The sequence below is a fragment of the Lemur catta genome, chromosome 15, assembly GCF_020740605.2.
Source record: "Lemur catta isolate mLemCat1 chromosome 15, mLemCat1.pri, whole genome shotgun sequence".
NCBI classification, from domain to species: domain Eukaryota; kingdom Metazoa; phylum Chordata; class Mammalia; order Primates; family Lemuridae; genus Lemur; species Lemur catta.
The window spans coordinates 14,009,699-14,025,817 of NC_059142.1; the positions used below are offsets into that span (position 1 = coordinate 14,009,699).

Here is a 16,119-nt window from a genome sequence, read left to right on the forward strand (position 1 = left end):
AGCCACAATCCCCTACCAGTAAATGCAAACACCACACACAAAACAAAGCAAAATGCCCTGTCCTCTGGGAGCTGACAGGCTAACGAGGGAATGTGAAAGGAAAAGAAATGCTTATGGAAGGAAAGAATAAATGTGAAACATGATGAGTGAATTAAGATTCAGCATTTGGATTAAAAAACTATTAGTAACGTGACATCACCTACTGATTCCTACCGTATTGGTTCTTGCCCAGACTTGTGTCAGGGCTGAAAACACCAAGATGGATCGGATACAGAACCTGCCCTCAAGCATCTCTCAAGACTGCAGGATCACATGACCAAGACCAGATCACATGATCAAGGCTGAGTCACATGACAAAGACCTCGGTCATGTGAGCAATCCCAATCACATGACCAAAGGCTACAAACAGCCTGAGTCAGGGTAATGGGACTGTCAAAGCTACTTTTCAACTTCTGAGGCCACACAAACCACAGATCACAGTTTCAAATAAGGAGGGCACATCCCTGCCCTGCCCCTGGAGCTCAGACCAGTTTGAGGGCACATCTGGAGCCCAATAACCAGGCAGGAAAGGTGTAGAAAGTGGCCTGGGAGGTCAAGGGGACATGGTGGCTGCCTGCAAATCCATGCTGAGCCACATTTGCGTCACCGGAGCAGAGGGCAGAGCCTGGATGAATAGGGCTGGGGTGGTTTCTGGAGATTGTTCCAAGTTTTAGCACAACTTAGGGGATATTTACAATAGTTCAAGAGTGTCCCGTGCTGGCCCGGAGACGGGGTGTTCTCCCTCACTGAGCTTATACAAGCAAGTTATGTAAGTGGCCACTTAGCAGGGATGCTGGGAGGGAATTTCCACTCAGGGCTAGGGGTGGATCTGGAGGCTGAGGTCCCTCTTGTGACTCCTTAACCCTTTCAAGCTCACATCTGCCCAATCACATCTGCCCAATCACATCTGCCCGGACTCATCTGGCCGATGAGGCCAAAGTTGTTTGAAGCTTTGATGGGTCAATGAGGCTTTCACAGGGACACTGGCCCAGACCAAGGCCTGACCCTTGCTGGGGTCTGTACCCCAGCCACTGCCTCTGGAGAACATGCTGCCAGGCACCCCAAGTGGGCAGGGGTTAGTTCTGAGGAGCAACTCCCCTGGAGGGAACCCAGCACAGATCAGGAGTGTCACCATCTTGAATCAGGCCCAGAGAAGTTCCCAGAATCACAACCACAAGAAAAACCTGCCGCTGCTACCCAGTGATGCTACAGGGCCTTGGCTTCCCCAGCCCTGGCATCCCCTGCGGAGTCATCTGTAATAAACACAGCCCTCCTAAGATTGGTCTTGAGTTTCTTGTCCTCATCCAGTGTCTCAGGCAATCTTCACATTCCTCCTGTGAGGGTAGGGGTGCTCTCCCCATTTTACAGGTGAGAAAACTGAGGCTTGCAAAGGTTAAGTGACTTCTCTCGGGATATAGGTGAAGGGGTGGGGATTTGAACCCGGGTCATCAGTCCAAGGCTCTTATTTCTGAAGGACAGGAATAAGAAAGGAGGGGTCTCTTTGCTCTTTCTAATGCCTTCACAGCACAGCCATGACTCCTAGCAGAGAGAGAAAAGTCCGGAGAGAGACTGCCCTGCTCTTTAAGGATCCCCGGTGGTGTCTGCCCAGGCTCTGCCTAGAAGCTGGCACACACACAAAGGAATGCGACAGCGTACTCCACCCCGCACACGCCTGCACAGTAACCCCTGCAAGGGTATGTGGCTTCCAGCAAAGGCACTGGGAATGGCTCTACACATATGAAAATGTGCTCAACCTTAGAACCCTAAACTACAGGACAGCTAATCGAACTTATCCTCTGATGGCCTTGTGCGCCAGAGCATGGGAAAACAGTCCTTCTTCAGTCATCGCTGGTGAGAATGGAAACCAGTACCACCTCTGCGGAGGGCCATTTGGCAACACCATTCAAAATACAAAATGCCCTTGACCCAGCAATTCCAAGCCCATGTGCAGAATGACATACGTGCAATGCTAACCTTTGCCACGCTGTTTGTAACAGCAAAGACAGGAAGCTACCTATATATCCACCAATAGGGAATGAGTTAAATAAGTTGTGTCACAGTGAACTAGGGCACACCCATTGCAAAGAATGACTCGCTCGTAAATGTACTGAGCTAACAAGATACTCAGGGTACGGTATCAGCATCCGAGAAAAGCAAGGTGCAGGATGGAATGCACTGTGTGCTCCCATCTCTGCGGGGGTATATAAAAATACATATATAAATGAATGTTTATGGATATGTTTGTGTACGCAGAGAATATCTCCGAAATGGAATATAAGAAACTAGTTATAATCTTTGCTTCTGGGGAGAAGGGCGGGGTGCACCGGAGGACAGGAGAAGGAGGCATTTTATACCATGTACGTGCGCTACCTACTCAAAAGACAGATTAAAAATAAGCATTTTTTAAAACCACATGCAGCAGGGTGATTTTTTTTTTTTTAGGTACTAATTTGTATTTGCTTCTCTCTGCTCTGGTTCCTTTGCCTTTGGGAAGGTTTGTGGCTGAGCTTGCTGGCTTTTGTTCCCAGAAGGAAAGGATTTCAGGAGACAGAGATTCCCTCAGGCTAAAAAGAGATCCCCACCCCCTGGCCCAGGCAGAGGGGATTAGAGAGACCTCTTCTGGTGGCCTGGCTACTCCAGGGGGATGGAGGATGACACGGGAAGGCCTGGCCGTTGTGTTCCCCAGGGAGCCTGGACCCTCGGCCAGGAACTGCAGACCAGGACAAAAGGGACCACCAGGCTGGGTCCCAGGGCCCCCGAGCTCAACCAGTGTGGAGCTCCCTGCACGTGTGCATGCGTGCACGGGGACACACACACACACACACACATATACACACTATCCCCCCAGAGCTGGGGAGACAACTGGGGGCTTTGGGACAATGGCAAGAGCAAGAGGAATCACAGAAGGAGAATCTTTCTCCAGCACAGCTGGATGGATATGCAGAGTCAAAATCAAGTGGCTCATAGAAAAATAAAGGGTGGGTCTTCCACGTGGAAGTCAGTGCACTGTGCTATGTGGTCTCCTTCTGCCCCTCCAGACCACACTCCCCACTCTCTGCCCCACTCGGAGGCTGAGGCTCCCTTGCCTCTGGGGGCTTTGGCCAGTGGAAGGCACCCGTGGGAGAACCGGGGAGCAGGAGGCTCCCTCTGTGCAGGGTCACCTAGGGTGGCTTCCCTGCTGCAGGCACAGCTACCTGCAGGGGTGGGAATAGCCCCAGGGTAGTGCCCTGTGCCCACTTTGTTTCTGGGAAGCCTCATTCACCTGTGAATCCAGCCCCTTTACTAAGCCTCCTCCCACCTGGCTGTTTGTGTGAGCTTCCACTTCCTGCTGGAACCCGACTGAATCACAGTGGATTCCAAGTGCTCCAGGCAAATATCGCCACCTCCTCCCTCGCCACCCCTCCTCCCGCATCTGACCAAGCCCCCACCTTCTGCCTCCTCTCCCTCTCTGAACTCAGTCTCATCGGCCTTTTTGGCAGTTTTCAAACATGCCTTTTTCCCCTCTCACCACAGAGCCATTACACATTCTGTTCCCTGTGCCTGGACCCTTCCTCACATTGCCCCTGTGCCCAGGGGTTTCCTACAGAAACGTCAGTATTCCTTCCTCCCTGGGGCCTTCAGCTCTTATGCCCTCCCCCAATAGCACCAGGAGCCTCTCTTTCTTGGGACTGATACTCGTACTTTCAATCTTATGGCTATTTGGTTACTGTCTTCCCTCCTCCATCTCCTAGACTATAAAATCCTTTAGAGCTGGGACTGAGTTTGTTTTTGCTCCATTTTATCCCCAAAGACTATCACGGTGCTGGCATATAAAGGTGCTTATCAAATATTTGGTAAACAAACGGGGGAATGAACTAATGATGTGTTCCCATTTTGCACCCCTGTAAGTGTCAGAAGCTGCACATGTCCCCTGCAAAGCACAGATGCCGCATAGAGGGGCTTGCTGACGTGTGCAGACACACTCATTCGCATGTAAATGAATGCACCAGTGCACTGGCTACATGCTAATGCACACACACAAATGCAAGGGCACACGCACACGTGTGTGCACACACACATACACGAGAAGGAATCATGCCAAGCATAGGCGCACATGCAAGAAAAGTGCTCCCAAGGCGGACGTCTGCCACCCTGAGCTCATTAAAGCCAGCTAAATATAGCCCGTCTGCAGCTGTGCTCAGCAAGCTGCCCACACAGGCCAGGAAAAGACACCAGTTACCAGGCAGAGGGGTGGGGAGGCCAGCCGTGGGCAAGGGGCTTCATGCGTCATGCCTGTAGGGGGGGTCCTCCTGGGGAGGCCATGGGCTGGGGGTATGCAGGAGGCGAATCCCCCTGGTGGCCAGTCTGGGCTTTCAGAAACGCTCTTTTGGTCACTGACCCAAGGCAACAGAGTCCATCAAACCACATCCCCACAATGGGGAGCAGTCAAGCTGAGCCACCCACATCTCTCTCTGTCTAAGCCAAGGAAGGCAAGCTCAGTCTGGGATCAGGGGATGGAGTCAGGACCCAGGCAGGGATAAGTCGGGGCTCAGTTGGTGGCTACGACAGAGGCTCAGTAGGGTATGAGGACAACAGGTCAGTCCGGAACGAGGGTTGTCAGGTCTTGGTCTGGAGGTGAGCGGAAGTTCAGAGTCCCACTCGGCACCCTGCTCTAATGAGCAGACCTTCCCCACACCTGGGACAGCCGCCTGCTTTCCCTGGCCCTGCAGCTGAGGCCAGGCACTGGTCTGGGAAAGCCATTGACAGTGGCATGGGTTTGGGTCACACATGTCAGGCCTCTGTTGCACTCCACATGGGTTGGGTCCAATTCCAAGGGCCATAATAGGTAGGTCCTGTCATGGAGTCTGCGTGGGGGTGAGGTAGAGGAAGCCTCCTCTCCATCTCTCACATTCCTGTCCTGCACCCTGTGCAGCTGCTGGGACCAAAAGGGAGAGGGAGGGAGAAGTGAGGCAGCCGTGGGTCTCCTGGGAGAGGCCACACCTTGTCCCACCAGCCACACCTGGGCAGGCATGGGCAGAGGGAGGGGAGTTACTGCCCCACTGTGCCAACAGCTGTATGTTCAGCCGCTTCGACAGAGATGGCAGATCACAGCAGGGAGGGCGGGCCCGGCTCACTGGATTCAGCATGTGCGATCCAGGCAGCCACGACTGGGGCAAGGGGCAGAGGCCAAGGGTGTCCAGTCCCTAGGGACCCCAGTCCTTCCCGCTGTCTGCTGCCGAGGAGCTGCCTCTGTCCCCTCCACCGGGGATGGATGGAAGGCTCGGGCTTCCCAGCGAGCCCATGAGAGAACTGCGCTGAGCGTGTGCATGCTCCTCCCAGAGTCGGTGTGGAAGGGAAGGGGGCGCGATGACGGAAGAGGGGAGGTGGGCAGATGGGTTGTCCGGAGGCGAGGTTCACCCTCCGGTGGAGTGGCGCCGTGGGGAGGGACGCAGTGGCTTTGAGCACCAGGCTTGCCTCCCGCAAAGGTCTCCCTGACACTCGGGAGGGCAGGCGGGGGCGAGACGAGGCAGCAAGGCCAGCATGCGGAGGATGTGACGGTCCAGGAGAGAGACAACAGGGCCCTGACGAGGGAAGGGCGGGGACAGAGAGGAGTGGGTGAGGCTGAGAGCTCTGCGGGAGGTGGAATGGTGCCAGGAGGGGGCTGATTTGACTCCGGACAGAGAAGGAAAAGTCCAGACGGACCCCGGGGTTTCTGGCTTGGATCCACTCGGATCCCAAAGTGAATGGTGCCACTCACTTTAGGTGGAAGGACAGGGGTGAGGTTCGATGGGAAGATATGAGTTCCCCGAGTCCCCGCACCCAGCACCACGGCAGCCGTGTTGGAAGCACGGGGTCAATGGTCGCTGTGCTAAGGGAACAGGGTGAACAAGGCAGAAACAGAAAGAGATGTGGACAAGGGAAGCCGGGAGACAGAGAGGCAGCAACAGAAGACCAAAGACCCCTGAACGTCAGATCCAGGAGGGACTCCACGTACAGACGGGGTAGCAGACTGGCCACAGGCAGGAGCTGAGACGGCATAGCAGGTGGGTGGGAGGCGACCCAGGTCTCCGGCCCCCAGTGCAAAGCCCTCTCTATCTTCTGCCCCCCACCTGGCCCCCAAACACAATGGCTCCCTGGGCTTCCTCCAGTCTGGTTTCAAATGACCAGCACACGCCAGTGGTGGCAGGCTGCCAGGCCATCTGTCCAACTGCAGGATGAAGGCTGGGGGTGTCTGGCAGCCACGAAGGAGGAAAGATTCCAGGCCACTGCAGATAAGGCCTTGCAACCTCACGCCTGCGCACAAGCTGAGAGGCCCATGCTGGCCTTCTTCCCCACACTCCCAACCCAAGGGGCCCAGTGCTCTCTGGCCAGCTCAGGAGGAATCTCTGGGGACTAGGTGGCATGGGGAAACACCACTGTGACATGGCAACTGAGGCAGCCACAGGACCAACAGAGCACCAGAAAGCCTGAGCTCCACGGGATAAGATTCATCCCTCACATGTGCACCAGGTGTTCCAGGTAACAAGGCTCATGCAAAAGCCAATAAGAACTAAGAACCATAAGATGCTTCCTGAATGCCAGGTGCAGAGCTTGCCATCTCTCATGTATTATCTCTCATGCCCTCTGCAACTCTAGGACGTAGACCACAGGGCCACGTTTCCACAACTGAGTAAACTGAGGCTCAGAGACATTAAGCAACCTGCCCAAAATGTCACAGCAGACCAGGTATCACGGCTCACACCTATAATCCCAGAACTTTGGGATGCCAAAGCAGGAGGATCACTTGAGGCCAGGAGTTCAAGATCAGCCCGTGCAACATAGCAAGTCTCCACCTCTACAATAAATTTTTTAAAAATTAGCCAGGTGTGGTGGCATGCACCTATAGTCCCAGCTACTCGAGAGGCTGAGGCAGGAAGATCACTTGAGCCCAAGAGTTCAAGGGTGCAGTGAGCCATGACTGTGCCACTGCACTCCAGCCTGGGTGACAGAGAATGCCACAGTTGCTAAATAGACGTGCTAAGCGTCAAACCCAGGCCTTATCACATTTCAGTCCCAGACACTATAGCACCAGCCCCAGGAATCTCTGACTCTTGGCCCAGGGCTATTGGTACCACCACACCACTTGTATTTAGTGAGTTTTCAAAACCCAGTAGAATTTATTACGTAAGGTAATATGCATAGAGGTATACTTTGAGTGGGAAAGCACTATTATAGATGTAAGGCATTGTCTATTCTTTTTTTCTACTCAGGTCACAGATTTTTCTTTTGCCAATTTTGGATTAAGAATAAACAAACACATTACCATCGATCATCACCGAGAGTTCATAAAAGAAAACATTTTAATGCCAAACATTGTAGGCAGGACATAATGGTAGAATTATGTGAAAAGCAGTTCCCTCAGTTGAATACACCCGACATTAGGCAAAAACACATTAGTGGTATTGTTTTCCCACTGCTGAAAATGTTGGGTTTATACTTAGGAACCACCGGCCTAGACGACCTCCAAGGTGCCATTTCAGGTACAGACGTCTTCTGTGAGTCTACTGTCACTCCTTACGAAATCAGACTGTTCCTCAGGAGCAGAATTTGATGACAGCCTTCGGCAATATAATTCCGACTAAAATCTACAGCCATGGGGAGAGAGAAAACCTTTGCCTCTTATTAAACACACATTTTTTCTAGCCAGGTCCAGAAGACACTACACGTCCCGCCAATTGGGTTGTGTCTGCGGAAAACAGAGCCGTGGTTTGGCATCGTGGTGGCAAACCCCACGGCAGGTGGCTGCTGTTTTCCACTTCAGGGCTGTCGCTGTGGCTTCTTCTTCCTAGAGGCCCAGGAGGGATGCTCCGGGCTCTTCTCCTCTCCTGCATTCCTGGGGAATGTGGTGGCATCGCGGTATTAATCATGCTTTCTATTTTATGATGTTTTGACTTCTTGGGGGCCTTGCTGGCCAGGGAGAGACTGTCCCTCCCAGGCCTGGCTAATTCCTAGAGATAATGAACAACTCCCCTGTGAGTGCACCTTTCAATGCAAACCAGCCACCTCCTCTATCCAACCCTCACTCACCAAAGCAATACTTCCCCTGCCCTAAATCAACCCAGGGCCAGGTTCCGGATAAGGAGAGGCCACCCCTATAGCCCAGAGCCCTCAACGTTCAAACTAGCCCATCCTAAGCTGTTCCCCCATCTCCACCCACTTTCCTGAGGAAACCCAGGCAAAGGCTCTGGGCCTGGCTTGATCCTCACTCCTCTGCCTCCCGTCCAAACCTCGTGTCCCCCGTGGCCCTGTGTAGTGTTCTCTTTCTTTCAGAAATTGTACTGAAAATCTTCCAACAGCATTGGCCTCTCCACGTGGTCGCTCAGTCACCACCACAAGTTAAAACCCTGCAGGTGCACTCAGGAAAGAGACCTGCCCCCGTCTCTCTGCCCTTCCCCTGGCCTGCTGCCTTATAGCCTGAGCTTTGAGGTGTCCCTGACAGAGACATTCGTGTCTACCAGCCGCTGAAGGGCTGTGCCTATGAATTGCTACGGAACGTTAGCTAGAAACAGAGAGAGTTTCTCTTCTCAGGAGGCCTGTGCACCCCCTGGGCCTGGCCCCAGGCCGTGGGAAGGCTGGCGCTATAGGCACCGTCCACCAGCGCACAGCAACTGAGGCAGGGGCGAGCTTGCAGGGAGGCCTCAGGGCCTGGGGACAGGGTGGGCAGAGGGGACTGGGCCCCCCAAAGCCACGACCACAGATCAAAAGAGCAGCAGAGAGAAGTAAGGAAAGTTCTGAGCACACTCTCACCCCTAAACCCGCACCCAGACTCCTCTCCCCGCCCCCAGCCTCGTGGGAAACTCAGCACTGCCAACGGCAAAGAACCTGCCCAGACTCCGCCCAGCACTCAGAACATCCAGGGAATATGTCCCCAAGTGACCACGTCAGCAAACTGCCACATCTTTACCAAGTCTCTCCTGGATCCAATCCTAGACTCGTCTCTGAGAACACACAGGCAGAAGGAACTGGAGACACCTGTATGACACAGCAGGTGACAAGGACTTGGGAGACCCCAGAACCCAACCACAGAGCCGAGGCTCTGTAGAGACGGCCTCTTCGCTCTTCATGGTGGGATTTTAAGGTTCATGGCCCCTAGGACAGCTTGGAATGGGGTGCCTCTGGCCTCAGGCACCAGGACTCCATCCTGGAAGGTGTGTCACCCACAGGCGATGCTGGTCACAGAGGCATCAGGGGGCTGGCTCCCTGTTCCCACCCTCCTGTCTGTCCCCATGCCAGAGACACACACCCTGTGGGTTTTCCATGGTCCCATCTGCTCTTCTGGGCTCACCCCCCGGCCCACCAGCCCCTGCACCTCATTCTGGCCCTGACACCCAAGCTGCCCAGCATGGGGGAGCTCAGGAACCCCAGGGGCTGGTTCACGGGGCACAGAGTGCCTCAAACTCAGGATGAGTGACCCCCAGCCTCTGGTCCTGCCTGTGGGCAAGATGATGAGGATTCTACACCCTTCTGGGCTCTGGGTGAACCAGAGGGGACCCATCCCCAAGGAGCCTGGACCCATCTAAGGGGAGGAAGAGGCTCCTCTGGGGTCAGGCTTAACTCACGCTGCTTCTCCTGGAGGATGCTGGATGTGCACGGCGCGGCGCCTTCTCCTGCAGACAAAGGAAAGAATCGTGAGCAGAGCCTGTCACTGCTGCCCAGGGAAGTGGGCAGGGACAGGGAAGCTTGTCCCACTTCCCCTGCACTTCCCGGGGGGGCCCCTGTGGCTGCCTCTGCCCCTCCCCTCCAGCCCACCCCCACCCCCTCCCCAGAGTTCGCCTCATGCCCTGCCCCACCCCAACACAGGTGCCACCTTCAGCCCTTTATGCCATGCCTGGCGCCTCTGCTACCCCTGACCTTTCACCTCCGCCTTCTTCTCTGGCTCCTGTCCTCCTCCCACCTCTGTGCAGCAGCTGCTCGCAGGAGGAGCCGGTCTCTGCACACCCGCTCTCTCCTCTGAGGGTCAGCGGTGACCACCACGTCCACGTGACCACCAGGTCCACGTGACCACGGCCAACTCTCCATCTCCAGTGCCGCCCCCTCTCCTGAGGTCTTGCTGGCCTGTCCCGCTGCCTCCAAGACAACTCCTTTGGAGGCTCCCCAGGTGCCTCACCCTCACCGTGACCAAAGCTGTCCACTCCCCCCCCAAAGCCTGAGTCTCCCCAGGAAATGTGTGTACAGCTTCCCCAAAGACCCCAGCTCTCTGAGGAAGGGCCCCAAGGCGTGGAGAGCAGCCGCCTCCAGAGAAGCCCCTGGGGGCCCTGCAGCCCCTCCCCATGGGAAGCTGCCTCCTCTCCTCCCCTGCAGGACTCAAGGGCAGCTCCGGGCTAGGGAACTCTCCGTCCTGTAGACATTGGTCCAGGGGCCAGACGACCCCTGCCTACCCAGGTGCCTGCCTCCCACAGACACCTTCCTCGCGGCCATCGGAATCCATCACCCTGGCCCCGCCACCCTCTGCCTGCCGGGGCTGCCTTCAACACTCATGTCACCTAAATCCTAGTCTGTCCTTCTCCTCCTTAGGAACAGCCCCTGGGCTCCCCCAAAGGCAGGCAGGAGGAAGTAGTGGGAAGAGTTTACAGCTGCAGTCTGAAGGCTGAGATTCCACTCCAGGTTCCCTCTGACCTGCTGTGTGACCTGAGGCTCATCACTCTCCCTCTCTGGGCCTCAAGCCCACCAAACAGAGTGGATCCAATGCTCAACCTCCAGGTACTGAAAGCCTTTGGTTAGATACCTGGCTTCAAGTGTCAGTCCCTTCACTTACTGACTGTGTATGTAACCTTTATATGCCTTGGTCTTCTAATCCATAAAATGGGGACAGTACTAGTATCTACCTCAGAGGGTTACTGTGAGTATTAAATGGTTAATATATGTAAAGCCCTTAGAACACAGCCAGGCATGTGACAAGCATTCAATACATTCGGATTTCTCTTATTGTTTTATTTACTTATTCACTTCTAACAACCGGCTCAAGACCTTGTCTCTTTTGTCTGCATCATGACCCCAGGTGGAGTCAGGTGGAGAGAACCAATGGCTAATGCTGTGTGTCAGCTCACAGTCGTCCCCAGGCCCAGGGGTCGTGACAGAGCCTGTGCCCAAGAGGGGCCCAGAGTGAGAACAGAGGCCGGGGCACCCTCAGAGAGCAGCCTCTGCCCAGCATGATGAGGTGGCTGCAGACTGCCTCCCAGGTGTGGACGGGAACAAGGAATGACCCAGCTTCCGAAGCATAGGGCAGGGAAGACTGGCATCGTGTCTGGGCACAGCTGAGGCCGGTGGAACTTAGGTGCACCTGGAGACAGTCAGCTTCCACTGCCCAGCAGAATGGGGGCCTAGCAGAGAAACTGAGACACATTCAAAACACTCCTTGCATCTGCCAAGCACTGGTGCTAGGGCCCATGCGGGATGCAGAGATGGGTAAGTCACGGTGAGTAAGGGGTAACAACACCTCTGGGCAGAGGGCACGGGGCCAACTGCAGTGAGAGGCGGAGGGGTGAGGAGAGAGGAGGGAGAGATTCATTCCTACTGAGGATGCCTGGGGAAGTCCTCGGCAGAGCGGAGGTTTGAACTTTGGCAGGAGAGGGGGGCAGACAGCTAGACCATGTCCACACAATGACAAGTACAGGGAAAAGCAGAGCTGTGAGAGGGTACAGCTCTGAGCAGGAAGCCCCTTTATAGTTGAGAAAACTGAGGCTTAAGGAGGCAAAGGGACTTCCAAACTCTTCGGAATCCAAATCTCCTGCTTTTTCTACTAAACCCCAAACCCAAAGCTAGATAATTAGCAGGGCCCAGTGCAAAAGGAAAATGTAGGGGCTCTTATTCAAAAAGCAAGAAAAAAATGCTGTTAAAGGTACTATTAATAAAATATAAAGTTTTTCCTTTATCCTGAGTACTCTCTCAACCTGTCATGGTGTTTTCTCTTTGCTACTTAATACTGTGGTCCCTCATGCACAGGGAGACCCTCACAGGCCCCAGGGTCCCTACTCCTCAGCTTGGTGCTCATGTACATGGGGCTCACCGGTGCCCAGGCCCCCCTCCTGCCAGCCCCTGGACCCACACATCATGCTATGACCAGGAGCCGGAAAGTGGAGCCATGGATCTGCCCCTCCCACAGGCCTACTGCCCCAATCCAGGGCAGACAAGAGTACTGCCACCTCCACGTCAAAATGTACCAGGTGGGTGAGAGGCTTGTTCCCTCTGAGTCACCCCTGGAATGTGCTGTGGCGCTGCCAGCCCAGGGTGGGATATGAACACCTGATCCCAACCCTGCCCATACCCAGGCCCCTGCTGGGACGGAGGACAACAGCTGCCCAAGGGCAGGGCAGGGACGGGGAAGCTGGGCGGGGCCAGGACCACCCATAAGCAAGCTCCAAGCCCCAACACTGTCCACTGTCCCATCAGAGTTCGTTTACAAAACACAAACTTCAAGACATTATTCAGAGTTCAGAATAGTAAACCCCACCCCCCGGGCCCTTTGGAGCACTGGCCACAAACCCTGACTACGATGCAAACACCTCTGGCATGTCTTGGCACCTGCTATGTGCCAGGCCTTGGTGGGGCAGGGGGGAGTCACCCCCTCCATGTTCTCCCGCCAGCCCCATGGGAGCTACTCCCTGAGACCGTTCAGGAGGTATCGGTGCCATTCAATACCTTCATTCCCAGAAAGTAAACATGACTCGAGCCTGGGCAGGCTTTCCAGAGGCAAGAATGCATGGTAGGCAAGTGGGCGCAGCCACAAGAGCTGGGGTTGCCAGGGACGCGGAGTGCAGAGGTGGGAAGAGGCCAGGAGGTGAGCGTCCTTGAAACACGCGTGTAGGATCCACATGGGTAAGCAGAAGGGGAACGTCAGGGGAGGAGGTCACAGCCAAGCGCTGGGGACGCCGCAAAGCCAAGCAGGAGTGCGGCCTCAGTTGTGTGAACTGTGAGGCCTGTACCTGGGCAGGCAGGTGCTTTCCCACACCTGAAATCACTGAGATTTCACAGCTGTGTGCAGAAGGCCTCCTTAGCAGATAAGGAAACTGAGGCTCAGCAGGATGTAGTCGCTAACCCAGTGTATAGATCTGGTCCCTGGGACACTCCAACTCTGGTGAGGGCTCTTCCCACTACCTCCCCAGCCCCCAGTTCGTAGGGGACTTGCTGGATCAGGGGCTTCCTGGGACGGCTCCCGCCTGAGCAGCACTTCCGGGTGGGGAGGCACCAGGAAAATGTGACAAGAGGGGATAAGGAACGGGGAGATGGGAGCGGAGAAGGGGGTGTTTGCGGGGTGCTGAGGAGATGCATCCGGATGCTCCGGGTCTGACCACAGGTTTCCTCGGGGTCATCTCCTCTGCAGTGAGGCCTGGGCCAGGCACCCAGGGGTCCTGGGGCTGGCCAGGCCACCAGCCTGGGCAGGAACGAGCCTGCTGTTTGACAAGGTAAGTGTGGGGCCCGCCCAGCTGGAAGCCCGGGCCAGCTCCCTCTTCCCTGGAAGCAAGGAGGAGTCGGTGTGAACCGGCTTCCTGATTAACGGGCTCCCAGGATGCAGGAAATTAACCAACTCTGCAGCTGGTGCAGCGGCCGCCTAAATGAGACCCCACTTAGCCTGGAGCGTCCCAGGGCCCCTGGGCCCGACAGCCTCGCCTCTGCTGGAGCCGGCGTGAGAGCAGGAGCTGCCAGAGACGCCTGCAGACAGGACGGCTGCACAGACAGCGCTGGGGCCCCACTGACCCAGCCTGTCCCAATCTCACAGCCCCGGCAGTCTGAGCCACACCACCTCCTCCAAGAAGATGCTTCCACGGCCCACTGATGGCTTCCTGAGTGGTTCGGTAACTCCTCTTCCCGATCCCCTTCCAACAAACTGCGAGCTCCCCGAGAGCAAGAGAAGCCAGACCAGAGGTGTAGCCAAGAACAGAAGCACGTCCAACACACCTCTGAAACAGGACAGTCTTCCTGCATTGGAGGGGGGAGCCGGGTGCTGCTGGGGGAGCAATTCAGACAGACGGGGCCTTGGGGAAGGAAAACTGGGACTCCTCCTCCCCATATGCCAGGAAGTGTCTGGGCAGACCCCCCGGAGCAGGGCAGGAGCAGCTGAAGCCAGGACTTGCACTGCGCTCTGCCTTTGCTGGGCCCTGGGCCAGCCAGGTGGGTTGGCCCCTGAAGCGTGGCCCAGAAGGAAAGACCCGCACACTCTCTGCCTGCCCGGGCTGTGCCCCAGCACCCGATTCTCTGCTGAGCTGCAGGTCAAGGTTCAGACTCCTTACCTCCCACCTGACCCATTGTGACCCCTACACTCATTCCCCGGCCCCTTCTGTTATCCTCCACACTGATTCCAGAATAATCTTTCTAAAGGCCCCAACTCCTCAGCCTGGCATTCAAGGCCTTCGTCTCCAGGTTTTCTGCCCCTGCCTCTTCTCCACGACCTCCCACCTCCAGCCCAATGCCCAGCCTCAATCAAGACAAGCTCTGCGGTTCCCCAAGTCCCCTGATGTCTCTCACCTCCCTCCACACCTTCGCCCCTGCCATTCCCTCGGCCTGTTGCACCCTCACTGCTCTTCCCTGACCCGGGCAAAGCCCCCTCAGCCCCTCTGACTCTGGGATCCCTCTGCACTGTGTTCCCACTCTCGCTCGGGCAATTCGCCCACTGAACTGCCACCCCCCCACCCCCAGTCTGGTCAATTCTGAGTCCACATCTGAGTCGTCCATGTGTCCCCAGCACTGACCAGCACGGGGTCTGACACAGAGTAAGTACGGTCTGTGTGCACCGAGTGTATACGTGAGCCCCTGGCCACACTGGGCTCAGATGGGGAGGTAAGGCACAGCCTGGAAAGGCGCATCGTAAGGGCTGCAGGTGAGGGGCCCGCTGAGCTGTGCTGGGCACGAGGGCGGTGGTCTAGGAGGGGCTGGGGCATCAGGGTGGCTTCCTGGAGGAGGTGCACAGGACTATGAGAACTGGAGATGAAATCAGGGGAGGAGCAGGGGCGGAGTCAGGAGGTGGAAAACCTACAGTGGGCTCAGGATCCGCAAGCAGCCCCCTCTCCACTTGACAAGAACATGGAGTGAAAGGAAGAGGAGGGGAGGGCAGGCCCAGAAGTCAAGACTATCAGAGTCAGAGATAACCTTGGGATCATAGGGTTTGCCAGTGATTTGACAGCCCCTTTATAATGTTCCATGCAGTAGCTATTCTGGGGCTATTTGATTCCTGGAGTGACAGGAAACTTACTAACCCTGGAAATCTATAATTGTTAGAAGAAAGGCCAGAATCAAATTGTGGATGGCCTTGTATGCCAGGCTGGGGGATTTGTATTAATACTTCATTCTGCAGGCAATGAAAACCTAGTTGCCAATCCATAGAATATTACTGGATTTATATTTTAGAAGCATCATAGTATAACGGGATAAAGACGGTAAACTGACTACATGATCTTGTCTTTTTCTCCTGCCCCAAATCCCTAAAAAATGATGTCAATTATTTTTACATGAATCAATATTTAGTAGAACTATAAAATAAGAGGGGGTGTGCTTAGACCAGAAACTGTGAGGCACCCCCAAAAGGTAAAAGGAAGAGAGATGTGATGGAGGGAGGCTGGCCTGGCTACATAATTTTCAGAGCCCAATATATTAATAAAATGAAAATGTGGAGCCCTTTGTGCAAAAGAATTAAGAGCTTCAAGGTGGCAACAGCAGAGCAAAAAATCAAGTATGTTATCTTCCTAAGTACAGAGCCTGGTGTGACTGCAAAGGACAATTGCCCATAAAGCCAGCCCAGGGGAGAGAAAATTATGACCTCAATCCTGCAAAGGAAGGTCTGTAGCCAATGGGGAGGCAGCTCAGACGGAACAGCGGATGCACGGGTGGAAAACACATGAGCAAAGAGAGCTTTTGCAATTGTCTGGCTCTTCCACAGTAAAGGAGCCAGGGGCTCTGGTCCTTTGCTGACCCCTACTCATGCCAAGCAAAGGCGTCAGACCCCAAGTGTGAGAAAGGATGAATGCTTGAGGGACAGGACACCCTGGGAGGCTTAAAATACCCAAGAGTTATAAATCACAAGCTACTGGCTCAGGCCGGGCATGGTGGCTCATGCCTGTAATCCTAGCA

The 16,119-nt window shown here is 55.2% G+C and overlaps 1 protein-coding gene across 1 annotated transcript in view; it reads right to left on the reverse strand.

Annotated features, from left to right (window-relative positions):
• Positions 1–16,119, reverse strand: part of PITPNM3 (PITPNM family member 3) — a 91,482-nt gene that overhangs the window by 33,569 nt on the left and 41,794 nt on the right. Inside the window, 1 exon segment of the mRNA XM_045526011.1 lies at positions 9,618–9,665. Within this exon segment, the coding sequence (XP_045381967.1) occupies positions 9,618–9,665 (48 nt within the window).